Source organism: Mirounga angustirostris, unplaced genomic scaffold (genome assembly GCF_029215605.1).
Source record: "Mirounga angustirostris isolate CCGP_5_RB_7025 unplaced genomic scaffold, mMirAng1.0.hap1 SCAF_15, whole genome shotgun sequence".
Lineage (NCBI taxonomy): Eukaryota > Metazoa > Chordata > Mammalia > Carnivora > Phocidae > Mirounga > Mirounga angustirostris.
Window position 1 is genome coordinate 88,408,794 of NW_026991723.1, and position 25,403 is coordinate 88,434,196.

A 25,403-nucleotide genomic window follows, 5' to 3' on the forward strand; every position below is an offset into this window, starting at 1 on the left:
GCTCACTTTCCATGGTGCAAAGAGGATGAATTCACAGTGCAGGAGCAGAGGGTGGTAGTTGTAGGCCTTGGGGGTGGGGGTGGGGGGGTGGGGGGTGGGGCTCACTCCTACCCTGAGGCCGGCCCTGCCGAGCTGCTGAAGGCTTTTCTGCGACTTTCTGCATTGGCCAGTGCTGTGTGCTGGAGGTGGAAAATGCAGGGACGCTTTTCTTAAACTGCCGCAGAACTCGAAGAGAATCACGTGCACAACACGGTGGTCTGCTGCACTGTTGTTTTTAATTTGCTTTTAAATTGAAACCCACTCTCCACGAAACTGACACGCGGCCCGAGCCGATTTGAACAAAGCTTTCCCCGAAGGCCGGCAGCCTCCTGGTTTCCTCCCTGTGGCGTCTGCCTTCCGGAAGGCCGGCAGGACCCCGGCTCTGGTCTTGCTTCCTGAGCCCGTAGCATCCCATCGAGGATGAGATAAGACACAACACAGGCTGGGCCTGCTCTTGGGATCCCCTCCTTGTCTGCTTGCTTGATAGGCGCTCCAGCAGCGGGCTGGAAGGATTGCGGACATGTTACCGTGAAATGACAAATGTCATTTGAGGTTCGTGTTGACTCTGGGCAGGGTACAGTGACACAGAGACTGGCCTTTAGTCTTTGCTTTTGATCATTTGGGCTCTCTGGTCGCCCACACCAGATTTTCCAGACTGTCTTTTTCTGATGTTGCAAAATTCTGTGCTCCCGGGTTTTCCTTGTATTCCGCCCCCCCCCCCCACCCCAGTTGAGCAGAACCGATCTGTAAACTCTGTGAAATTTCAGAAGAATCAAACCATTGTGACCCTGCTGGAGCTTTTGTTACGCAAATCTCATTAAGAGACTGGAACTCTCACAGGTTTTTCAAAGGGTCCCACTAAATTTTCATTACCCCGCTCCACCCAGGCCTCTGTGACCCCCATCCTCGGCTGCCTCGCTGTCTAGACCTGCCCCCCACCCCCCACCCCGCACGGAGCAGGCAGGGACTTGAGAAGTGACGGGATAGGCGTGGAAGGCCCGAGTGGGCTCCAGGCATTGTTGGAGGCCGTGGCCCACGGGGCTGAGGATGGACTGTGCTCTCCCGGCGGAGACGGGCTTGCAGTGAGCCTTCAAGAGCCCAGCTCCACCGTGCACACCCGTGGGCTCCAGGCCTCGGCGCAGGGGCCGCGGGGTGTCTGGCCTCAGCCCGGCTCGGAGAGGACCAGCTTCTTCGCTCCTCAGTCTGGTTTTGCAAACGAGAGAGCCCTGGTGTTTGTCAGAACGGTTTCTGAGTAAATCGAAGGTACTTGTCCGCTCTCGGGTGAGGGCTGGGGTGCGGATGACACCCTTTCCTCCTCTTCACAGGAGGGGACTGCCGAGCCTGCGGGTCAGCCGCTGCTGCCACTTACCCTTCTGTCTTGTGTCCGCCTGCCTGCAGGGGGTGAGAACATCAAAAGCATAAATCAGCAGTCAGGAGCGCACGTGGAGCTCCAGCGGAACCCCCCTCCCAACACTGACCCCAACCTGCGAATATTCACCATCAGGGGCATTCCTCAACAGATCGAGGTGGCCAGACATCTCATAGATGAGAAAGTTGGCGTACGTACAAGGTCCTTCCCCTACCTGGCTTAATGGTAGCTGGGTTTTCTTTTGGATGTCCAAGGTACCTGCTCTTCCCCAGAACCTTGTACTGCCTGTGCCTTTTGGTCCTCATGTCACGTGAGGGCGACCCCTGCCACGTTGCCAAGGGGGGAAGGCCCGGGCCCAGGGATGCCAGGGCCAGGCCCAGGCGCGCTGAAGGAAGCCGTGTGGCAGAACTCCCCAAGGCCCCCGCAGCGCAGCAGCTCAGGCCCAGAGCCGGGTCCCCTGCAGGCTTAGACGAGCAGCTGGGGCGGCAGCCTTCCCCCAGCACCGGCCCCGGACTCCCGCGGGCGTGGCCCCTGCGGCCAGCCCTGCAGGCGGCTTTCATTGACTCTGGCTTTAGTTTCAGGCACCTCAAAGCAGATAAAGAAAGGGAGTGTTGATGGAGGACAGATTGGCCACTGCTCACCTCAAAGGGGACGTAGAATGGCAGAAAGAGCCATGGGCCAGCCTAAATTGACGGGAGAGTCAAGCAGGTTGGTCCCCACCCCCAGGGTGACATGCTAGGGCAACCGTGGTGGTGCCCGTATCGGCCGTGTGGTGGTTTCGGTTGCTCGACGGGGCAGACGCCATTTCTGCAAGGCGAGGCCACTGTGGGGAAGCAAGGCTAGCGAGCATCGTAGGGTATCTTACGTCACCTGAGTCTGTCTCCCCGAAAGCTGTAGTCGGCCTTGGGGTGGGCCTGGGCAGCGGGCAGAGCCGCAGGCGACGGGAAGTGAGAGCCCCCTCTGTGCCCATGACAGGGGACCGGTCTCGGAGCACCCGGAGCCTTCGGACAGAGCCCCTTCAGCCAGCCACCTGCCGCCCCTCATCAAAAGTGAGTCTCTCGCGTCGGTCTCGGCGGGAAGACTTCACTCCATCTCAAGAAGTCCTCTTTCCAGCTTCTTCTAGGGAATGCCAGCCAAAAGCCTGGGTGTGGGCAGGGTTCATCCCTCTGCCTCTCTCGGCTGGCCCCTCTAGCCTGTTCATAGCCCACCGGCCAGTCCTGGGGGCAAGGGCCTTCCCAGAGGGCGGAGGGCCTTGAGGTGGGCGCGGGCGTCCCCGAGCGGCCCTCCCCACCCAGCCGTCCTCGGCCCGTTGTGTTCATCTGTTCTTCACTTTTTTTTTTTAGCACATTTCCTCCAAGGAGCTCAGGCTGCTTCCCGAGCATTGCTGCTAAAGTGAACGGAAACCCCCACAGCACCCCTGTGAGGTAGGCGACTTCTCACTCCATCCGTGCGGTTCTCTCGGGACGGGACGGGCAGGACCGGGGCCGCCACGTGGCCACTGCCAGTGGGGAGCGGGGGGAGCAGTGAAGAGCCAGACCACGGATGGCATGGCGGGAGGTGGACCCAGTTGAGGAGGCGGGGATGTGGCCTGCTCCGGAACGAGTGACTCTTTTGTCCTCCATAGCGGTCCTCCGGCCTTTCTGACCCAGGGATGGGGCAGCACCTACCAGGCGTGGCAGCAGCCCACACAGCAGGTCCCAAGTAAGTGACCCGGGAGGAGGGGGGACTGCGCCTGCCCCACGGGAGGGCCGAGGGGGCTGGTGTGTCTGAAATGCTCTAGTTGCATCTCTTGACCAATAGACCCAACATGTCCCTCCCCAGAGATGCTGGGAGCCCCCCGGGGTAGGGAGAAGCCCCCTGTGGGCCTCCAGCTGAGCAAGGGTGGCGGCTGGCTCTCTCCTGGCCCACCTCTCAGACCTTTCTTTCCCGTCTCCTTTGTTCTTCTCAGAGCTAGGGGCTCCTGTCAGCTTTGTTCCCACAGATGGGTTGGACCTGGCCCAGCCCACAGCTCCTCCCCTACTTCGCTCCCAAACAGCGCCCCTCCCCGGCTCTGGCCTCCTGGTGACCGTCTCCTCCTCTTCTCTCCAGCACTCCCTTAGAAAGGATGTCCTTTCTGTCTCCTGAACTTTTCAGAAAGCACACAGCTGGAGAATTAGCTGTGCTGAGTGACGCCTCGGCAAGACGGCTGATAGTTAGAGAAGGTCCCTGTTGGCATCCAGCCCACGTGCCCTGCCCTCCGGCCCCCACATGAGCTTCAGGAGTCCCTCTGCAGTTTGATCACTGGTAGAGCCCATCTTGCACAGCCTTCAGAACCAAAACCAAAACAAAACCGAAACCTTACCTTCAGTTTTTCTGTCCCCCTGAGGCGGCAGCCTGTCTGTGTTCGGAGGGCGTCCTTCGGCGCGTCTGCCCATGAACCTCGCGGCGCCACACTGCTTTGTGGCAGCTTCGCTCACGAGGGACTGAGGCCGCCTTCTGGGCTCCTGCTGCCCCCCCCCTTGGGCAGAGGGGGGGGCAGGGGGGAGGTCCTGCTCAAGGTCACAGCTGGACAAGCAGTGCCCTGTGGGGTCTGGAGTCCAGAGGCCGATGCTGTGTGTGCCTCACGCACCTTTCCCTCCTCTGGCCTCCAGTTTTGTGGTCTAAGAAATGAAAGGTTTAGGTTTGATTTCCAGAGTAACCCATGAGCTCTGAAATTGTATAGTTGCCTTCTTTTTCCTTTATTCCCCCCAATATTTGTTTCAATGAAATGTCTCAAACGTGCGGAATATTAGGAAGAATTTTGCCATGAACACCTGCACCCCACCTGGAGTCCGCCAGGCCAGTCTCACCACACTCACTTGCTCCCAGAGCCCGTCACGTTTCCTTCTGTTCTGATCGGAAAGGGCCCTTGGGACAAGAGGCAGCCCAGGCTGAGTTCACATTTGCCCCATTGTGCGGGGCAGAGACTGTGTGAGAAAGCCCTAAACTGGGAGGAAGTAGGTAGGGGACATGTCCTCCTTCCTCAGGGGAAGTGAGCCTGGGGCCACAGCTCCACAGAGGCCCAGGCCCGCTGCCCGCCGCAGGCAAAGGCCTGTGGGGCGAGTGAAAGAAAACACAGTCAGTGCCTGGTTCTTGCCGCTGTTCCCCTCCTTGTCTTGTGGTGTTGAGCTGTGTTTGTCTGTAGGGGGCGGTGAGAACTGGTTTCTGTCAGTGAAATCTTGTTTGGAAGAAATGTCCTGTTTGCCCACACCCTCCACAACCGCCCCGTCCTGTTCCCTGCATCGTCCGGAGTCCCTTCCTGCCCTACTGGGAGGATGAGGACGGGGGGGGGTCTTCTCCCTGTGGGGCCCCCCACCTCACTTCCTTTCCCAGCCCCACACGCAGACGCCCGTCACCCCACGCCCCTCCTCAGACTGCAGTAAATTAACTAGCGAGGGAGACACTCTGCCGTGACCGTGGTCACCAGCGCGTCCTGCCCGCCTGCCGCCCACTGCGGTTCTAACAGAAGACAGGGCGCTGAAGGGGGTCCTAGCAGGTGGGCACGCAAGCCAGTCCTGACCTCAGCAGAGGAAAAGGTCCCGCCTTGTCGCTCTGGTCGGGGCTTCTGACCCCTTCATGCCTGGGGCAGGCCGCTGCCGCTCCGCTCCCCAGCTCTTTGCTGCCGGCGCCACACAGAGCAGGCACCCCAGCTTGCGCATGGGGAACAAGCCTGCGCACCTCCTGTCCCCGTCTGCTCCTCCCCCAGAAAGGCATGAGGCTAAATCGGGACCAGGTGCGGGTCATGGCGCTCGGCCCCTCGGCGGTGTGTACCTCGTATTTCTGTCATCACCAGCGGTCTCCGGGCCGTTTTCCCACGTGCCTTTCCTGCACTTGTGCTTGTGTCCAGAGCGGAAGGCATCAGTCCGTGCACAGAAGGGCCCGGTGACAAGTGTGGTCAGCACCACTTGGATTCTTTGTCCCGTTTGAAGGCCGATTCAGGGAGCCTCTGACGCAGTCACTCTGGCCCCGGGGCTCCCCGAGCTCTAATCTCCATCTGAAGGGTCGAGGCCTTCCGACCCGTTGCTCCTGGGGGGCAGCCGTCCTGCCCAGTCCCCTCCTCACAGGGATCTTAGTCACACCCCATCGGCCTGGGTGGGAGGCCCTGTGGGGCGTCCTTGTGTTTCCCCACAGCCAGCCTGCCGCTGCCTGCCTGGGGCTGCAGGGCCTGGAGCGGGCTGTGGCGTGGGCGAGTGAGTGCAGAGCAGGGCCCGGAGCCGGCGCGGGGGCCTGACTGCTTTCGTGTTCTCCGCACAGGCCAGCAGAGCCAGCCGCCGAGCAGCCAGCCCGACTACAGCAAGGCCTGGGAAGACTATTACAAAAAACAGAGTGAGTGAGCAGTCTTCTGAACAAGCAGGTCCCTAGGCCCAGCGCCCCCATGCCTGTCGACCTCGTCGTCAGTGGTTCCCTGTCACCTTTGTTCTCTTCAGCACTTTCCCTATGTGACTCGGTCTCAGTCCCTGCCTTTGTCTTCCTGTGTCCCCTGTGTGTCCGTCAGAGGAGACGTGTGGAGTCGTCTGCTGCCCCCCTTCTGGACGCCAAAGGGCCTGAGGACAGCTCAGGGCCAGCTGTCCCGGAACCGCTGGGCCAGGACTCGGACCAGCAGGCGTCCTGTTCCCTGGTTGTCGTCCGGCGCCTGGCTCCTTTTGGTCCCATCTCAGGGCAGGGAAGAGGAGGAGGACTGAACTCCGGGAAGGGAGCCTAAAGTTGGAGTGGGTGCCAGGGTGCTGGTTTCTCGAGTAGGTTCGTTCTCTTCGCTGTGCCAGAAACTAAAGCTGTCTTTTTAACAAGAGAAGAAAAAGATCTAGTAACAGCAACCAAAAGAGCCCCCAAGTGAATCCTTTAAAATTAGTCCTAAATCCGCTGTACGTGTTCTGGAGTGTGGTTGGAGGTCTTACTCCCGCGACTTGACTGTGGAGGATGTTACCTGCTGGTTGGCAAAAATCAGGCCATGGATTGTCAAAGAAGTGGTTGTCCTGGTGTTTGGAATCATCACCGGGTTGATGGCCGGGGGGCCTTCGGTGGGGGTCAGGGAGGTCATCGTCACCTAGAGCCCCTGCTAAGAGGCCTGATGCCCAGTCTTCCCCACACCTCCCAAATCCAGACTCGTGGGACATGTGTGGACCTGTGTTTCCAGCCCTCCTGGGATTGGACACTCTGCACAGGGGCACCCCACGCCCAAGCCGGGGACCCGCACTCCTTTCGCTCTTCCTCCCTCCCTCCTCGTCTCCCCCCGCCCCGCCATCTGTCTGTCTGTGTCTGTTTTTCTGTGTGTGTGTGTGTCTCTCTGTCTCTCTGTCTCTGGCAGCCGATGGGGCAGGTGGACAGAGGCAGAGATGGTGACAGACGTGAGACCTGTAGGGGCGGGGTGGGGACGGGCAGCAAGCAGCTCAGAGCACTTCCTGCCGCAGGCCCCTGGGCAGCGGCCCCCGCAGGGCGTCCCCGTTCCGGTGGCTCCCCCAGCGCCAGCCTGGCCAGCGTCCAGAGGGAGACAGCGTCGGCCTTTGTTCCAGCTGCCCCGGTCTTTGGGAAGGGACCCCTCCAAGCTGACCACGTCCTTTACGTCCCCCAGGGTTGTCCCCGGCCCCGCTAACCCCTGTGCTTTCTCTCGTCACTCAGGTCACGCTGCCAGCGCCGCTCCTCAGGCCAGCTCCCCGCCGGACTACACAATGGCCTGGGCGGAATATTACAGACAGCAGGTCGCTTTCTACGGGCAGACGTTAGGGCAGGCGCAGGCCCACAGCCAGGTGTGTAGTCGAGCAGCAGCGCCGCGGGCACTTCCCAGACCAGCGCGAAGCCCCTTTCTCCCGAGTCCGTGCGCGTGCGCGCCTGGCCCCGCTCCTTCCCCGGAGAACACAGGGTGGGGCGAGGCGCGAGGAATTGGTGGCACAGTAAGGAAGTGCCTGATCCTCCCTCACGGCCGGGCCCTGGGACTGCAGTGCCGAGTGGCACTCAGCTGCTCAGGCCTCAGTTTCCCCAGCTGTCAGTGCGAGTGCCGAGCTTTAGGAGTCGGGGCGGGCTCGGCACTACAGTAGGGACCATGGGAATCACACCCACTGCTGTTCCTAAAGAAGGTGGTGTGGCCAGACTGCCCCCCGGCCCCCAGGCAGCGGTGAGGGGTGGCAGGAGGAGGACAAGCGCACACCCTCTGAAGGCCGGGCAGGGCAGAGCGCCAGATCGTCGTCCTGCACGGAAACCTGGAGCGCTCGGTCCAGTCGGAAGCCAAAAACCGAGTTCTTATTAACATAGGGAAGGTGGCCAGAGGCCGCCCCAGGGCATTTTTTAGGTGCGCTTTTCAGGGGACCTGATGGCGGCCAGGTCCCCCCAGACAGCGTGCCAGCTACCACAGGCCCCGGACGCAAAGCTCGTTGGTCATCTCACTGCCAAAATGGTCCCTCTGTGCCTGGGCCCAGTGGAGACAGGTGTCAGGGCTGGTGGGTGGCCGAGGGGAAGCATGAGCTCCCCTGCCCCGCTCCCAGCACCCCTGCTCGAAGGGCCAGCCAGGACCTCCTGTGCGGGAGAGGGTTTGTCTGCACCGGATCCCGGGACGCAGGGACACGGGCCGTGTATCCGTGCCCGTTGAGGAGCCAGAAGGGAGAGGGTGACCTGTCCCCTCCGATCCTCCGGAGCCCCAGACTGAGACGAGGACGCGAGAGCTGGCCTCACACACTAACTGCTGTCCCCTTCCTTCCGCAGGAGCAGTAGGACAGCGACCTGCGGCTCTTTCCTCCCCGAAATCATTGTGAGCGAAAACCTATTTGTAACAGAGGTTTTTAGATTTGCAAACCTTTTGATGAAGAACCTTTGTTTTGTTCTGTGAAACACTATATTTACATTAACAGGATTTTTCTAAAAATCGGGAAAATTAGTTACTAAAAATTGCTGATAATTTGTTTCATTATTTTTGTTTGTTATTTCAAATGTGTAAGCTCTGGGATTCTCCCTGGAGCGAGACCTGCAAAATTCAGGCGCCAGCGCGTGCCTCAGAGCAGTGACATTTCAACACGGTGTGTTTGTTTTGTTTTGTTCCGTTTTGTTGCGTGTCTTTTTATTTACAGTTTTTTCTGTTGCAACAGAAAGTGGCTTGGAAGTCTTAGGTGGTATGTAACAAATTCTTTTAAAAATTTTTAAACAGTATTTAAATATTCTTAAATGTGTAAATTCATTAAATGTTTTACTTCTAATTTCTTGTTATCTTGGCTGTCTGGTTATATTGCATTTTTTAAAAAACTGAACTATTATGTATTGTAATTAATTATGTGAATTCTGAATTGAGACAGATAATTGTATTGCTGTCCAACAGGGGTTGGGAGGGGGCATTTTATAGGGTTTGTATAATTTCTAGAGTGCTAAAGGGGTAATATAAAAACGTGTCCGTGTGTTTAGCATACATTTTTTAGTGTCTCCATTACCAGTTGCAATTGTGTATCTAAGACCTCCAAGCTTGTTTTAAAAACAAAACAAAAAACCTTTCTCTCTTCTCTCAGAAATATAAATACTGTTATTTTTAATATTAAGAAGAAATTCAATATAACTTTTAACAAACACTGTGGAACGTTAAACCGCGTGAAAATGGAGTAACTGTTGTTTAATTCCAAGATGTTTCTTCCTTTTTTCTTTTAAATATTTTCTTAATATTTGTCAAATTAACTAGGTGAATAAATAAATCTAGTATTAACCACCATATGAATTAAATAATTTTGATTTAATAAAAGGGATAATATGATTTCCAGTGTTTACTGTAGTGCGTCTTGTACAGATAACATGTATTTTTAAAGGAAAGAAAAACGGAGTCGAAGCTATTTTTTCTTGCATTTTTAATTGACCCGAGGGACATTCCGTTTGAAATGTACCGAAGTTACAGTTTCTGGGTTTTTCTCCTTATTTTCCTTATAATGCTTGAAATGTCTAACTATTAAAAAAAGGCAATTGGAAAATGTTATGCATGTTGTTTTAAAAAAAAAAGTGTTCTTTTTATTTGACTGACAATTCATTTTACACTCTATATAATAAAATCTCCACAAGCCGTCTTGTGGGCCAAGTATTTTTAGTCTGTTTGCTTTCCTTTCTGCCGTCCCTCCCTCTGCCCCCTGCCCCCAGAATAAAATCGAGCGAAGACTCTTGCCGTTCGCAGCCTTGCACTACACCAGCCCGACTTGGTGCACGACCTAGATTTCTAGCTACTTCGTTAAGCTAATTTTATTTTAATGGCTTCGTATAATTTGACAGTCCGACTCGAGAGCCTTGATTGCCGTCAGCCCCTCTTACCTGTCACATCTAAGTAGCTCTTGACGTGGGTGTGACACCAAGAAGTCAATAACGAGTCTTCCTAGCGCAGAGGCGCTGTCAGGGGAAGGAGAGCTGGAAGATTCATTTACGGGAGGTGGTGACCAGCTCTGCGGCAGCCGGATCAGCACGCTTCCCCTAACTGAGTCAGCACGCCCCTCCCTCCGCCCGCTTCCCCACTCCCTCTCCCTGGCACGCGGTCGCCCCAGAAGGTAGGGCCGGTCTTGGCGCCCTGGGCTGCTGCAGCGTCCTTCCACGGTCTTCTTCTCTGGCTGCGGCTGCCTGGGCCGCTCCCTCCTCGGCCCCAGGCCCCAGCAGTCAGCCTGCAGCCGCGTGGTGTGCGGCGGGCTGGGCAGCATTTACTCCCGGCCCCGGGCCCCGCTGTGGGGCACCGGGTTGCTGGGAGGGCTGGAAAGCGCCAGCAAATGTGCTCATTTGCTTTTGGTGTTTCCATTAAGGGAACAAAAGGAGTGTCCTCCTTACCCAGAGGTTTAAATCAGAGGGTCCTGCGGATTCAGGACACCGCGGGGCAGTGTAGGCCCTCCCCTAGAGGGTATCAAAGAAGAGAGGAAGAGCCTTCGACTCCTCTTTTTCCCTCCTTGCTTTCTGGTCCGTTGAAGCAACTGGCTCTGAACACAGCTCCCGACTTTCATATTTGCAACACCCTGCCTTTGCTGCTAGCTTTACGTGTGACTCATCTCCTCATTGAGACGCCCGGTGCTGTGAGGATCCTGCGTAGAGCCCTCCTTGTGGCTCACGTGTGTGTGCGTGCGCTTGTGTGTGTGTGTGTGTTTCCAGTTCAGGTCCCATTTCTTTTCTCTACCCCAAGCTCTAAGAGGAGGGGAAAAAAAGCATCTGTGGCTCCTTGAGGCCGAAAAGGGGTGTGGAGAGCAGCCCATCTGCAGCCATTCTGAGGCCTGTTGAGAGCCGGAAGACAAAAGGGGGCTGTGGCATCTTTAACTACACCTCTAGAGAATCGAGTTTGACGTTGAGAAATTGAATAGTAAAAGCCACTTGGAGAGGAGGGGCTGAGCAGGAGGGCATAAACGCTGATGATGGTAATGGGAGTTGGGGAGAGGGCATTACAGAGAAGACTTCCTTCTAATTCATCTTCCAAGCTCCGTGCCAAAACAGCATTTGGCATGGTTCACAGGGAGCGATTGTGTGATAATGAACCCTAAGGTGTCCCTTAATTGAAGACTGAGCATTGCGGTTTGTGCCAAGAGTCATAAATGGTGCAGGCTTGCGGGAGGATGCATTTTCTTAAATGTATCGGTAAGTACAGATTAGCACTTGTCCCCAGTGAAATGCCCATACTATAAATTATGGAAATCTCTCTCTCTCTCTGATGCAACCTTTTATTGAGGCGGGGGAAGGCGGGGTACAGTACAGCAGGAGGCAGGGGGGAAAGTTTGCAAGCATATGAAATTTGGCCTCTCATTAACATGGCGCCCACATAAGATGGTTTCCATCAGCAGTCTGGTGTCCTGGAAGCCTAAAGTGCTTGAAATGTACCAGGTTCAGCGAGTGTGTTCCATTAAGAAAAGCTGCGTGGTCATCACTGAAAGGACAAGTCTGTGTTCGGGGAGGTGGGGCGGCGCGGGGGCCCCGTCTGTCTTCCGCGCTCGGCCGCGCGCCCCCGCCCACCACCACGCACGCGCACTCCGTCTCTGCCCCCCGCCCCGCTTCCGCGTTCCGGGTTCGAGGATGCGGCTGGGCTGTTCCCGCCCGACCCGAGAGTTTGGGCGTGGGGGTGGGGAGCGCTCCCGCCCGCGTGCCCCATCAACGTCCATGCCCTCTCGTCAGGTAGGGGTGCTGTCTCTTCCGTGTCCCCTCTAAGGGGTGGCCACCCGTGATGTCCTACAGCCCCCCCCAGTAGGCGTGGCTGGGGCACAGACGGCAGGAGGCAGGAGCGGTCCGAGAGGGCGTTTGGACACCTCGGAGCCCGGCTCCGAGCCGGCTGCGGTGGCTCGGTTTCCCAAGGCCCTCTTCTGGCCCGCTGGGGTTTCCTCAGACAGGCTGATGCAAATGGTCCTGACAGACTCTTAGAGATTAATGGCCAGAAAGTGGCCTGACACTCAGTTCCGAAGGGGGTGCTGGCCCGGGGGCCGTGCCTTGCCCGCGCGGGGTGGAAGGGGAAGTAACGACAGCCCTCATCAGTGAACCGCTGAAACAGTGGGGAGCCTTGCTGGCCTCTGTCCTGAGGGCCTTCTGGTAGCACCCAGCGGGGGCCTTCTGGTCCTTGGCGGGCATCTCCCCCTTGCCGAGGGTCTGCACACCCTGGACGGTCCGCAGGACTGTTCCGCTTTCACAGACGAGGGCGCACAGTCAGAAGCCAAGCGACCTGCTCTTGTTCACACGAGTGTAGCGGCAGGTTCTGTGCCAAGTTCTGTGCTGGGCTTGGGAGCATAATGGCTGCTCCAGGGAGCTCCATCCAGGTCACGTTGGGGGACACGGCTGTCACCCCCAAGTGAGGCGGTCCATAGGGCGGGGGAGACCACCCTAAAAGTGAGTGTTGAGCGCCAACCCTGGGCTGGGCCCTCCAAGCGCGTCACAGGCAATCACGGTCTTTGGTTCCGTATTTACAAATTCACCTACTCGCTAAAATTTATTTACAATCTTAAAATGCATACCCCCTGCGCTCCCGCAGTCATTCTCAGCAAAGACTCTGAGTTGCCCGATGCGGACGTTTCTAGCCAGGAAAACAAGGACAACCCCCGCCGCCTGCGTGTCGCGGCTCTCGGGCCGTAAGCAGGCGTCCGTCTTGCAGTCTATCCAGTGCCACGGTTTTGCAAAGTCTGTGCTTTTCTCTCTGTGATTTTGCTGCTGAAAATGGCACCCAAGCGTAGGGCTGGGAGTCTGGTACTCGCACGTCCCACGGCGGTCGGCTCTGAGTTTGATCTTCAGGAATCGACAATATATATTAAGTAAGGTGCCTTGAAACAGAAACACTCCTAAAACACGTTTATGCACTGATTGATGAAAGGTTGAGACCAGAGGCTGGCAGGACCCTAACCCTGCATTTCCCCACCCCCCTGGGAGCGATGGTCCTGTATTCGCCAATCCAGATTCTCGGAGATTTTGTAGAATGTGACTACGGCAGACGAGGAGAATCAACTATCTCTTAGTTTCCGCCGAGGGCCCCGCTACTCCTGGGGCTCATGTTAGAGATGAGCAAACAGGTTTGAAGGGGTTCTTGCCAGAATCATACCATGGACACGAGGTGGCAGAGCCCGGGCTCAGACCTCAGTCTGACTGCGAAACCTGCCCACGTGGCCCCTTTCGTGGACAGAAATGGCACGTGTGCGAAGTCCACCTAACATGGTTCTAGAGGGACCTAGTGGGTTCAGCCCACCTGGGGCAGCAGAGTATAGGGGATAAATGTGTGGACACTCAAGCTTGGGGTTTTTGTTTGTTTCGTTTTGTTTTGACTTTATTTATTTGAGAGAGAGAGAGAGAGACAGCATGCTGCAAACAGGGGGAGGAGCAGAGGGAGAGGGAGAGACTCTCAAGCAGGCTCCACGCTCAGCGTGGAGCCCCATATGGGGCTCCATTTCACGACCCTGAGATCAAGACCTGAGCCGAAATCAAGAGTCGGATGCTTAACCGACTGAGCCACCCAGGCGCCCCTCAAGCTTGGGTTTGAGCAGTGTCCCCACTACTCAAAACCTATGACCAATGGCAAATTATTTAACATTCTATGCCTCAGTTTCTTCATCTGCGGTATGGGGATAAGAACTGTCTACCTGGTCATGGGCTGAGCTAAGATTCAATGACAAATACGTAAAGCACTTGACACCTGCCTCATAATGAGCACACAAATCATGGCATTTCCTAGTAATAATTGAGCCCAGGGCTTCTGCCTGCTCCCGTGGCTTTTTCTATCCCACGAGGAATGCAAGGGGCTGAGTGTGTAATCTGAAAAATGTATCAGCCTCACCACTGACCCTCTAGCTTCTTCTGGGCTCTCCTGGTCTCCCCAGGATTCTGTGACCCCAGGTCTAGCTCGCTGGTCCCCTGAAGCCACGGCAGCTAGGCCATTAGGAAAGAACGGCCCCCAAGGGCAGGTGGGGTGACTCCGGGAGAAGCCAGGACGCCCCCAACACACACACACGCACATTGCTCTGAGCCACAGCTGTGCGGGAGAAGACTTTGGCCAGCGCTTGAGTGGATCAAGGCTGCCCAATTCTCGCCTGCAAGATGATGTTTAAGGCAATCCTATTTCAAGCACACTGAAAAGGATTCTGATCCCTTGTGTCTCCCCCTCTCGCAGCAGACTCTCTAATCTGGACTTCCCAGGAAGCCTCGACCCCTGCGCAGGGACCTGGGCCCCCAACTGTCCCAGCTGCACTTGCTCAGAGTCCACACGACACTCCAGAAATCCATGTACTTTCAATTCTCTGGGGTGTAGTCGGGTGCTCTTAGCTGTGTTTAAGAGAAGGATGACAATAAAGATCGGGTGGTGACTGGCCTGGGATTAATGGTTTCATTCTAGGGATTGATAACATTCCACTAGGTCAACCCCTTCTGAGTGTCTATATCAACAAGTTCTTCCCCAAGTCTGCCTTTTCTTCAGTCAAGAGGAGCAAACAGCCAGATGGAGAGTCCAGAGGCCTGGCTTTTTCCTCTACTTGGATGGCTGACTTCCTCTGTCACTGGAGCAGGTCACATCCCTCAGTGTCCCTTCCATTGGAATTAGACCACACCAGTGGTTTCCAAATTGTGTGAGGCTGGGGTCAAGGGTTCCACTGTTGTTCGATTCAAATTCCAATAAAATATATTAAATGTATTTAAAATTTTTTGACTATAATTTTTTAAACACACCATGCATTCGAATATGTTACAACTGCATTCCCATTTTTTTTCAATCTGTGTGTCTGCCTTCATGCCAGTACAATGCTATCTTAGTTACTGTGCCTTTCAGTGAGTCCTTCAGCTCTGTTCTTCAAGCTTGCGTTAGCTGTCCTCAGCCCTTTGCATTCCCATGTAAATTTTATTTATTTTTTTAAAGATTTTATTTATTCATTTTGACAGAAAGAGAGCACAAGCAGGGGGAGAGGCAGAGGGAGAGGGAGAAGCAGGCTCCCCACTAAGCAGAGAGCCCAATGCAGGGCTCCATCCCAGGACCCCGGGATCATGACCTGAGCTGAAGGCAGACGCTTAATGGACTGAGCCACCGAGGCGCCCCTCTATATAAATTTTAGGATCCATTTATCCTTCCCCTATGCCCCACAAACAATGTGTTCAAAGCTGCCAGGATTTTGATTGGAAGTGCCCTGAATCTATGCATCAATCTGGGAAGTACCAAAACCCAACAATAGTCAGCCTTCCACTTCATGAACATGGTATATCCCTTCTTTTGTTTTAATTCTTTGATTTTTCTCTAGAATTGTAGGAGCTTTCAGTGGAGGGGTCTTGTACACCTTTCCTTCCCTTTATTCCTGGGTTTTTGATGTTTTGCTGTTATTGAAAATGTACTTTTTAAATTTCATTTTTCATTTCTTTGTCACTGGTTTTAGAAATATAATTTTTAAATATATTAACCTGGATTCCAATGACTTTACTTGAATTCCTTATCAATTCTAACAGCTTGTAGATTCATTTGGATTTTCTGTTCCAAATCATGTCATTTATGAATAACAATGGTGTTATTTTTTCCTTTCCAATCCTTATGCCATTTTTTTTTTTTAAGATTTTATTTATTTATTTGACAGAGAGAGACACAGCGAGAGAGGGAACACAAGCAGGGGAAGTGGGAGAGGGAGAAGCAGGCTCCCCGCAGAGCAGGGAGCCTGATGCGGGGCCCGATCCCAGGATCCTGGGATCATGACCTGAGCTGAAGGCAGTCGCTTAACTAACTGAGCCACCCAGGCACCCCCCATTTTTTTTTAATTGATTGCTTTACGGCCCTGTCCAAGGCCTCCGGTGCATTGTTTTCTGAAAGTAGTGACAGTGAGCATCCTCGCTGGTCTCATCCATAGTCTCAGAGGGAACACTTTTAATAATTCACCATTAATTATGTTTGTGGTGCATTTGTTATATATACTTTTTATCAGATAAGGAAGTTCCCTTCTGTTTCTCATTAGCCAAAAGTTTTATCATGACTGGGTGCTGAATTTTTCAAATGCTTTTTCTGCATCTCTAGAAATCATCATATGATTGATCTCCTTTTTAATTTTAACATAGTGAGTTAATTTGATTGTCAAATTTTAAACCAGCCTTGCATTCCTAGAATAAACCTCACTTGGTCATAATATATTATCAATTCTTCTTATATATCATTTGATTGAATTGCTCATAGTTTTGTTTAGAATTTTTGCATGTATATTCATGAGAACAGTCTATCATTTTTAAAAAATCATAATTTTTTAAATTTTAAAAACACCTGAAACATGTTGACTTGTGCTATTAGCTTATACTCAGTTCCATCTGGGTATGCCGTTATTGGTCATATTCCTGATGAAGAATGTTCTAACTCTGGATGGGTCTTTGGGTTCAGGTCTCCAGCAAAATTGTGCCAAAAGGCTCATTACTGAGTTCCAAGCTCAGTCAGATGCCAGGCAAGGCTCCAGCAAGCAGATCATCTCACTGTGGCCAGTGGTCATTGGGCAGTAACACTCCTGGAACACCTCGCTGTGCTCCACCCTGGGGGAATTAAGGCAAAGCTGCTTCTCCCCTCATGGAGCTTGCCATCCAGGGGAGGGCTTGTTTATGCCTGTGGTTACTCAACAACTCAACTTGGAAACAAAGTTCATCCTCCGCCTTGTCTTTGAATCTTCGGAATCAGTTTTAGGAAAGAGTATCAGGTCGCCTGGGTGGCTCAGGTCATGATCCCAGGGTCCTGGGATCGAGCCCCGCATCTGGCTCCCTGCTCTGTGGGAAGCCTGCTTCTCCCTCTCCCACTCCCCCTGCTTGTGTTCCCTCTCTCGCTGTGTCTCTCTCTGTCAAATAAATAAATAAAATCTTAAAAAAAAGAAAAAAGGGAAGAATATCTAAGATGACAAGGTAAGCCGTTCAAATAACTGTAGTCGTTAACAACCACTTATTTGTCTGAATCAGAATCACACTCATACTGTGCAACCAGTCCACAAATAACACGGACATTGAGACTCAGGTGAAACCATCATCCCCTAACTCCTTTTGAATCCCTCATCAGCCTCCCTGCTGCCGTTGATTGACCACCTAGCAAGTACAGACTGTAAATGTGAACTTATCAATCTGTTGCTACCTAAATGCCACCTGTACCTGTTTCCTTTGGTTTTCGTCAGTTTGCGTATGTTACGCTGGAGTGTGGTATTTTCTGTGTATTGGGTTTTTGTTATTGGTTTTGTTTCTTTTTGTTTGCGTTATTTGGGGTGCTTTTTTTTTTTTGGTTTTATAATAGCTTTAAATTTCTTTTTTTTTCTTTTTTTTTATTCTTATGTTAATCCCCATACATTACATCATTAGTTTTAGATGAAATGTTCCATGATTCATTGTTTGTGCATAACACCCAGTGCTCCATGCAGAATGTGCCCCCCTCAATACCCACCACCAGGCTAACCCATCCTCCCACCTCCCTCCCCTCCAGAACCCTGTTTGTTTTTCAGAGTCCATCGTCTATCATGGTTCGTCTACCCCTCCAATTTCCCCCCCTTCATTCTTCCCCTCCGGCTACCTTCTTCTTTTTTTTTTTTTTTCTTAACATATATTGCATTGTTTCAGAGGTACAGATCTGAGATTCAACAGTCTTGCACAATTCACAGCGCTTACCAGAGCACATACCCTCCCCAGTGTCTATCATGGGGTGCTTTTTTTTTTTAAGATTTTTATTTACTTATTTGACAGAGAGAGAGAGAGGCAGTGAGAGAGGGAACACAAGCAGGGGGAGTGGGAGAGGGAGAAGCAGGGAGCCCGATGCGGGGCTCCATCCCAGGACCCTGGGATCATGACCCGAGCCCAAAGAAGACGCTTAACGACTGAGCCACCCAGGCGCCCCTTTTTGGATGCTTTTAAAAAATATTTTATTTATTTATTTGACAGAGAGAGAAGGAGAGAGAGAGAGCACGGGCGGAGGCGAGGGGCAGAGGGAGAGGAAGAAGCAGACTCCCCACGGAGCAGGGAGCCCGATGCGGGGCTCGATCCCAGGATCCCGGGGATCATGACCTGAGCCGAAGGCAGACACTTAACTGATGGAGTCACCCAGGCACCCCCAGTTGTCCACTTTTTCTGTTAGAGCCCTCAACATATTAATCATAGTTATTTTAAATTCCTTGTCTGATCATTCTGGTATTGGCGTCATATTTGAGTCTGGTTCTGATCATTGTTTTGTCTCTCCAGATTTTGTTGTTTCTTGCCTTTTGGTATGCCTTGTAATTTTTTGTTGAAAGCCGAACGTGCTGTATCAGAAAATAGGAACTGGGGTAAATAAATAGGCTCTTAGTGTGAGAGGCGATGTGAGTCCCCCCAGGAGTGAGGCTGTGTGGTGTTTGCTGTAGTTGTGAGCGGGCATGACTTCAAATTTTCTTGTCTTTTCTCACCTCCTCTCTGGACTTGGGGCTTCCCTGTGTACACCTCCGCAGATAGAATCTTGCAACCCTTTCAGCTGGGATCCACCACCATATTCTGGAGCCCTGCTGGCGTGGCGGGGAGGGGCTGGAAATGGGGAGCATGCTATAGTCGCTCAATTGTAGGTCAGTCTCTTAGTGGGTCTGGCTCTTAGGGCTGTTTCTCCAGCGGAAGAGCTTGTCCCCCAACTGCCCATTATAGCCTTCTCTGGCTGCAGCAATTTCAAGCAAATTCTTGGAAGCCCTATATCCTGCTGACTTTGTTCATTTGTTTTTCCCTTAGGTGAGACAGGAAGTCTGGAAGGGGCTGGAGGGAGAGGAGAGTTCCCTTCCCCAATCTGGGATAAAGCTCTGGGTGAATTTCACCAGGCTGTCTCTCCCCATGCGTGCCAGGGACACTAGCCAGTCTTCTCAGATCTTCTCCTGGAGAACCCAGTGGGGTTCCTGGAAGTAAAAAGCCATGAAAGTGTGCCTCTCCCCAAGACTGGAGACTCCAGGAGTTTCTCACTGTGATACTATTCCACACGCAGTCTCCAGCAATTTGTCAAAATTGCCATGAAGTGTTCCTACAGGTTTGTGGCCTCAGCGATCCCGCTCCAGGTACACAGGTCCTCCCTGGGGTCCTCCAGATCCTCCTGTCTCCCCAGACTGCAAGATGATGGTATGCCTTACAACCTCAGTTCTCTGATGGGTCCTAGGAAAATTGCTGATTTTCAGAGCGTCCAGCTTTTTCTTGTTGTAAGGACCAGAGTGATGATTTCCAAGTTCTCAACATGTTGGGGCTGGAACTGGAAGTCCTATATCTGTTTTCTAAATTAGATTTCTTCAGGGGTGCCTGGGTGGCTCAGTCAGTTAAACGTCCGCCTTCAGCTCAGGTCATGATCCCTGGGTCCTGGGATGGAGCCCCGCATCGGGCTCCCTGCTCTGCAGGAAGCCTGCTTCTCCCTCTCCCTGCTGCTCCCCCTGCTTGTGTTCTCTCTCTCTCTGTCAAATAAATAAATAAACAAATAAATAAATTAGATTTCTTCATAAGAGTTCATCTGGAGAAAGCATTTCACTACTCGACACACATTTGAAGATCTGCAGCCCCTCATCTGCGTGTGTAAGAGTGAGTCTCGCACTTCATGGCGGGAGGCATGGAGCGGGCACAGAAGTGGGAGCAAGAGGACATTCCGACCAGCTGGAGAGCAAGGATTTGAGCCTTGAATTCCACCATCCAGGCCAACATCTTGCAGTGTGGCCTGGGATCTGTGGAGGTGCCCGCTCACTCAGGAAAACATCAGCATCTCGAGGATAGAGACCAGATGGGTCCTCTTTGGCCTCTCAGTGCTCAGACAGGGCTCAGACAGGGCTAGCTCAGTGCGAGTTCTCAGTAGATGCTTGTTGAACTAATTCACCTTTAACTAAAGTCTCCAGGGACCAGCGGCTGCCAGGGCTGGGCTGATGTTTCAAGGTACAACCCGCCTTGTTCAACGCCCCGAACTCCAGGTCCAGCCTGGCACATTGTCAGTGTGTGTTAAACATTTGCATAATTATCTGCATAATTAAAATAGATACATGATGATCTGAGAGTCTGGAGTGTTCAGAAGCCTCCAGAATAAATAGTTTGTGACTTACTAGACATTGGAAACAGTAAATTTCCCCTTCATTGTAACTACAACTTACTTAACTGGTCTCCAAATAAGTTTATCCTCCCTAATTTGCCCAAAGTCAGACTCTGGACAGAGAAGAAGGGAGAGGCGGGAGTGGGTAAAGGTGGGAATAGAAGAGGTGGCAGGTGTAGAGGTAGGAGTAGATAAATGCATCTGGTTTCATTTTTCAATGTCCCACTGGCCATATTTGGTACCCACCTAGTGCTTTTCATATTTCCTAAGTTTTCAAGCATGGCCCTACGTGACTTTTTAAATGTAATGAAGTTGCTAATATTTTCCGTATATGAAGCACATCTCCTATCCTATGAGCTTTTCATCGACTATGTATTTTCTTCCACAGGGCAGCCCTCCCAGTCTATCCCCATTTTGCAGATGAAGAAACTGAGGTTCTAGGAGGAGAAATGGGTGCCTTGGCTCCTGGGCAGTACCTACCAGAGCCAGGGTTGGACTCACACCCTCAGGTCTCAAGGGTCTGGAGCATCTCCTAATGGGCCCAGAGGATCCACATCAGGTTGAGCGTCTTTGGAGAGGGAGCAGCAATAGGAATGACAACCACAGGCACCTCTTAAGTATGAGCTCACTTATAGGGCACATCAGGCTTTGTGAGACAAGCCAGGGTTATTGTTCCATTTTACAAATGAGATCTACTTGCACAGAGGTGTCAGAGGTACCAGATGGGCCCAAAACAGGCTGTCACCACCTCTAACCAGGGTGCACCCCACCACCACCAACCCTAGACGCTGGTCTGAGAAAGCAAGGACAGGGTCTGCCTTGGTCACCTGGATGCCCCAGGGCCTCAAATAAATTGCCGGACAAAGGAATGACCGGAGCCTTTGGGATCTCCATGAGGCCAGATATGGTGTGGATGGCAGCCGGTAGGGCATGAGGGGCAGCACTCTCTGCCCCAGCCCTCTCTGCTCTGGGGGCATCCCATGCGGAGGGCTAGCAGGTGGAAGGACTGGGAGGCAGGCAGCAGAGGAGTGGAGGAAGGCCGGGCGGGCTGGGTGCTGTGTGGGCAGGGCTGCTGGAGAAGGAAGGGAGTGTGAGGGGTCTGGGCATTCCTTCTGGCTGTCCCAGGACTCCCAGGGGCAGGAAACTGGGGAGAGTTGAGGGGCTATGGCAGAGGGCCTGGAGACAGACAGGCAATGAGGGGCATGCCTTTCTCCCACCTTCCCCAGCCAGCCTCCTTCTCTCTTCATCCTGCCTGTCTGCTTCCCCCAGACACCACCCCCGCCCCCAGTCTCTGTCCCAAGAGCCCCTGTCCTCCCTCTTCCCTCTTCCAGACCACCTCTCTAGCTCTCAAAAGTCTCCCAAAAGCCTCATGCATTTTTAGAATTCCTGCTGCTCTGCCTCCTCTCATCTCTACATATCCCTGTGTTCTCCACATACCAGATTTTAACTTTCATCTGGATCCTTCCATCTCAGCCTCTCCTTGCCTCAGTCTCCCTCCATCTCGGCCCCTCACTGCTCCCATAAGCCTGTGTCCTTCTCCCGCGGCCCCGCCTCTCCTGAATTTCTAGCTTCTCACCCCGACTGTCCCTCCCCTCGGTCCCGCTACACCGATCGCTTATCACTCGGACTTGGGCGCTGGGACCCGCGGGGCTGGGGGCCCGGGCATGGGCGTTGGGTGGCGCCCGGGAGTTGCCGGAAAGGGGGGCGGTCCCCGCCCTCTGCGCCCAGCGAGACTCGCGTGCCAGTCACCTGGGCCCAGGGGCGCGCCTTTGTCTCTCAGGGGCCGGGGAGGCTAATTAGATTGGGGGGGGGGGGGCGCCGTCCTTCAAGGCGCTGTGACCGCCACTCCGCGTGGCAGCCCCGGGCAGGCCCAGCCCGAGTCACGTCTAATGAAATTGTCGTCTCTGCGGCCCGCGCAGCCACCCCACCTCGCAGCCCGTCGGGCCTTAGTAGGTGCCGGCGGGGGCGCCCTGGAGCCCTGAACCGTCCCGCGGGAACGGGGCCGGGGGACACGCGGGCCCCACGAGAGGAAGCAATTTCCCTGGGCCACCGCGGGACTGGGACTCGAAAGACTGAGACTCTGCACGGGAGAGAAATGGGAGGAGGAAGCCGAGAGGGTGTGAGATCGCCGGCGAGGGGGCCGGAGCGCCGGCGAAAGAGGAGAGCGCGCGCGGGGGGAGGCGAGCGACGCGGGCGGGGGAGCGCGGGGCGGCGGCGGCAAGCGGAGGAGGGGGGCGGCGGGAGGGGCCGGGCGCGGGGAGGCAGGAGGAGCCCGGGGGGAGGGGGCGAGCCGCCGCGGGAGGCCACTGGTCGCTGCGGACCACGCGGGGGCCCCGCTGCCGCCGCGGGGAGGGGGCTCGGGGGCCGGGGGGGCCGGGTACGGCGTCGGGGCGCGGCGCGACCGCATTCTTCGCCTTTTCTTCCTCGGGCTCATTCCGGCCGATCGATACCTGCGCGGGACCTGCCCCCGCCGCTAATATCTTTTTAATGAGTTCGCGGGGCTTAGAGCGAGCGCGATCTGCCCTCCAGGGTGGATTTTCCCCCGGCAGATGTTTCGAGAGGAGGAGGCGCGCGGGGGCCCCCGGGAGGGGAGACAAATCTCTCCCTCCGAGGGGCGAGGGCCGAAGACTTTCTTCTAAAGTTCAAAAGAAAGACGGGCTTTCACTCGGCCCCCAAAAATGTATTTCCCGGCGGACAATGGGCTCCTTTCTGCGCCTCGGAGGGCCCGCGGGGCGGGAGGGGCGGGGACCCGGGCGCTGGGCCCCGCCTGGCCGGCCCGCGCCCCCCTCCACCCGAGTCGGGGCAGCTGAGTGAGGGCGCGGGAGCCGGGAGCCCGGCTTCCCCTCGGCACGCCCGGCTGAAGCGCTCAGTCTGGACCGGGGCGCCCCCGAGCTGAGCCCCGGCGCAGAGGCAGGAACGAAAGTGCTCTGCGGGCCTGGCCGCGGGGCCTGGGGAGCCCCAGGCCGGCCCCCACCCCAAGTCCCGGCGCTCGGGGCTGCTGCCGCCGGGCCCGGAGGGGCGCGCGCCGGTGCCTCGAGAGGAGCTTGCGCCGTGGCCCCCGTTCTCTCCGCGCTCCGCTCTGTGCGGGGCAACAGGTAGAAATCAGCCGGTGTCGGGCGGCCGCGGGACCCTGAGTCCCTCTTCCCCTGCCTGGGCCGGCCACCCCTCCCGGGGCTCCCCGGCGCTGCCCGCCCCCCGCAGTGTCCCTCAGTCCGTGGGTCCGTTGGCCTGCCGCCGACTCCCTCTCTCCACTCCCGTGGGCTCGGGAGAAGGGGCAGCCCGGGCCACGCGGATGACCTCCGAAGAGCCGCGGCCGATTGATTCGTTCCGCCCGGAGCCCGGGCCGCGTGAATGGGGGGCCGGGGCGGCGGCGGCGGCGGCGGCGGCGGGGATAAAGATGTTCTCCCCGCAAGGGGGAGGGGGCGCGGGGCGGGAAGCGGGGCCATTCACTCCTGGCCCGGCCCCTCGGGAAGCCGCGCCGCAGAAAGAGGGCCGGGGCCTATTCAAGCCCTACGAGCCGCCCACAATGGGCCGATATACTGGGGGCCTCTCTATTAACGCCCATGAATATTAAAGAGATCGCGGAACGGCGGCTCGCAGGCGCGACGAGGGCGGCGCCTGCGAGCTCGGGCCGGGCCGGGGCAGGGCAGGGTAGGGGGCTGCGGCGCGGACACACTCCTCGCCTGGGCCCCGCGGAAACCGACACGGGTCAGCCGCGCAGAAACTCCGGGACGTGCAGTATCTTCCTTCGCAATCTCCGCGCACGGGCCTTGCTCCCCATTTCCAATGGGCCCTGAGACTGGGGCGCTCCCTACAGGTCCCCTTCCCTGGGGCGCGGTCCAGGTGGGTCTGAGGCTAGACCAGAAGCACAAAATTTGAGCGCTCAGCGGAGACGCGCCGGGCCGGCGGGCGCAGGAGCTAGAAGGCTGTGCCGAGTTCCGCTTCCCTCCGGCGCCCCGCACCGCTGCCTGGGTGTTCGCGTCCGGGGGGAAAGGAATAGGGCTCCCTGGCCGCGGCCGGAACCCTCGGTCCTTTCACATTCTGACCCCGAGCTGGGGCCCGGGTCCCAAATGCTGTGCCCGTGGTTGGAGGTACGCACAGACCTGAGGGCTTTTCTCTGGGGTGTGGCCCGGGAATTGGCAAAATCCTCCGGGCTTTCGGAGGAAAGTGACCTGACCCAGAATGGGACAAGGTGGGAAGAAACTTCAGTTCACAAAGTCCAACCTAAACCGTTGTGCAGACAGGGACACTGAGGCCCAGAGAGAAGGGCGGCCCCAAGGACGCACAGCAGTCCTCCTCCTCCTCCTCCTTTGATCTCCCCGAGACGCTGAGGTTGGCTGCCAAGCTTGAGAACTGAGCTCGAAGCTCTGGGCGGTGCTCCCCGAGGGAGTCTCCTCTGTCTTGGCACATTTTCCCCTCCACCAAGTCTTTGTAGAAGCCAAGGTCCAGGCGTGGGTGAGGCACCCAGGCTCGGATTCTGGGGGGCCCCCTCCGACGGAACCCTGGGCTCAAGCCTGAGCCAGTGGTGACTCACCGGTGGTATCTGGAAGGGATTTGAGGTTCCAGGACCCTAACCCTCGAGCTTCGCTGGCTCCTCTGCAGCGCTGCCCTCTGCTGGCGCCAGGCCCGACGGTCGTGCCTTGTGCCCGGTGCAGCCTCCTCTGGGCATCAGCCTCCAAGCTCATCCGAGCTCTGTGTCTGAAGGCCGGCGATTGCCGCCTTCCTTACTCTATCCCTGGAGGCAGACTCCAGGATGGCAGAGACTGCTGGCCGGGCACTGGGTGCGGGACGCTGGGGGTTCATGGTGGCCAGGTGTGAGGATGGCTTAGCAAAATCCAAGCCCCCCCCCCCCCGCCACCCAGTGGAAGGAGCTTTTTGCCAAGGGGCGTGAGGACAGTGACTCCTTATGGGAAGGCCAGACCCCTGACCATCTGCCCAAGGCCCCGTGCTGCGGAGAAAGCCCGGAGAGTCTGTGAGCCCAACCCATGCCCCAAGGGTCCAGAAAACTGGGCTCCGCTAGCAGAATCTGAAATTGCAGGGGGGAAGGGAGGTGTCCCCATGATGCCCCTCCAGTGTCTAGGGCTGGAGTCGGGGGCTTGAGGCTAACCCAAGAAGTCGGCAAAGGCCGCAGGAAGCTGTGGCCTTCCATTCTAGGCTCCGGGCTCAGCAGCTCCTTGTCACGGGAAAGAGACCGAGAGACACCGTTCTGGCGCCCAGGGTGCCTTGGAACCTCTGCACAGAAAGCATCCTGGTGGAACGGGGGAGGGGGCAGTTGGGAGGAAGGGAGAGAAGTGGGAGGCCCGAAGAGAAAGAACGAGAACTAGGAGGCAAGAAAGAAGGCGTGCGGAACGCAGGGGTCTCCCCTAGGTCGCAGCTGAACGAAGGAGCTGGGAGGCCGGAACCTCAAGCCGCGCGGGCACCGCAGGCCTGGGGCCGCCTGCGGTTTCGGAGATCGTTCGCTTTGGCGCACGGCTGCTCCCACTCAGAACTGTCCGGGGACCCCTTTCCATCCTCCGTATCCATCAGAAAAACCTATTCTAGGCA

The 25,403-nt window shown here is 55.6% G+C and overlaps 1 protein-coding gene across 5 annotated transcripts in view; it reads left to right on the forward strand.

The window, feature by feature from the left end:
- Positions 1-9,467, forward strand: part of FUBP3 (far upstream element binding protein 3) — a 51,018-nt gene extending 41,551 nt beyond the window's left edge. For 3 of the 5 annotated variants that reach the window (XM_045883347.3, XM_045883348.3, XM_064579752.1), the window contains 7 exons: positions 1,438-1,598; positions 2,384-2,457; positions 2,752-2,832; positions 3,033-3,109; positions 5,681-5,752; positions 7,043-7,170; positions 8,120-9,467. In XM_045883347.3, coding sequence (XP_045739303.1) covers positions 1,438-1,598; positions 2,384-2,457; positions 2,752-2,832; positions 3,033-3,109; positions 5,681-5,752; positions 7,043-7,170; positions 8,120-8,128 — 602 coding nt within the window. In that variant the 3' untranslated portion in view covers positions 8,129-9,467. The remainder of the gene's footprint in view (positions 1-1,437; positions 1,599-2,383; positions 2,458-2,751; positions 2,833-3,032; positions 3,110-5,680; positions 5,753-7,042; positions 7,171-8,119) is intronic. The other 2 variants (XM_064579750.1, XM_064579751.1) reach the window with 1 other exon arrangement.
- The last annotated feature ends 15,936 nt before the right edge of the window (positions 9,468-25,403 follow it).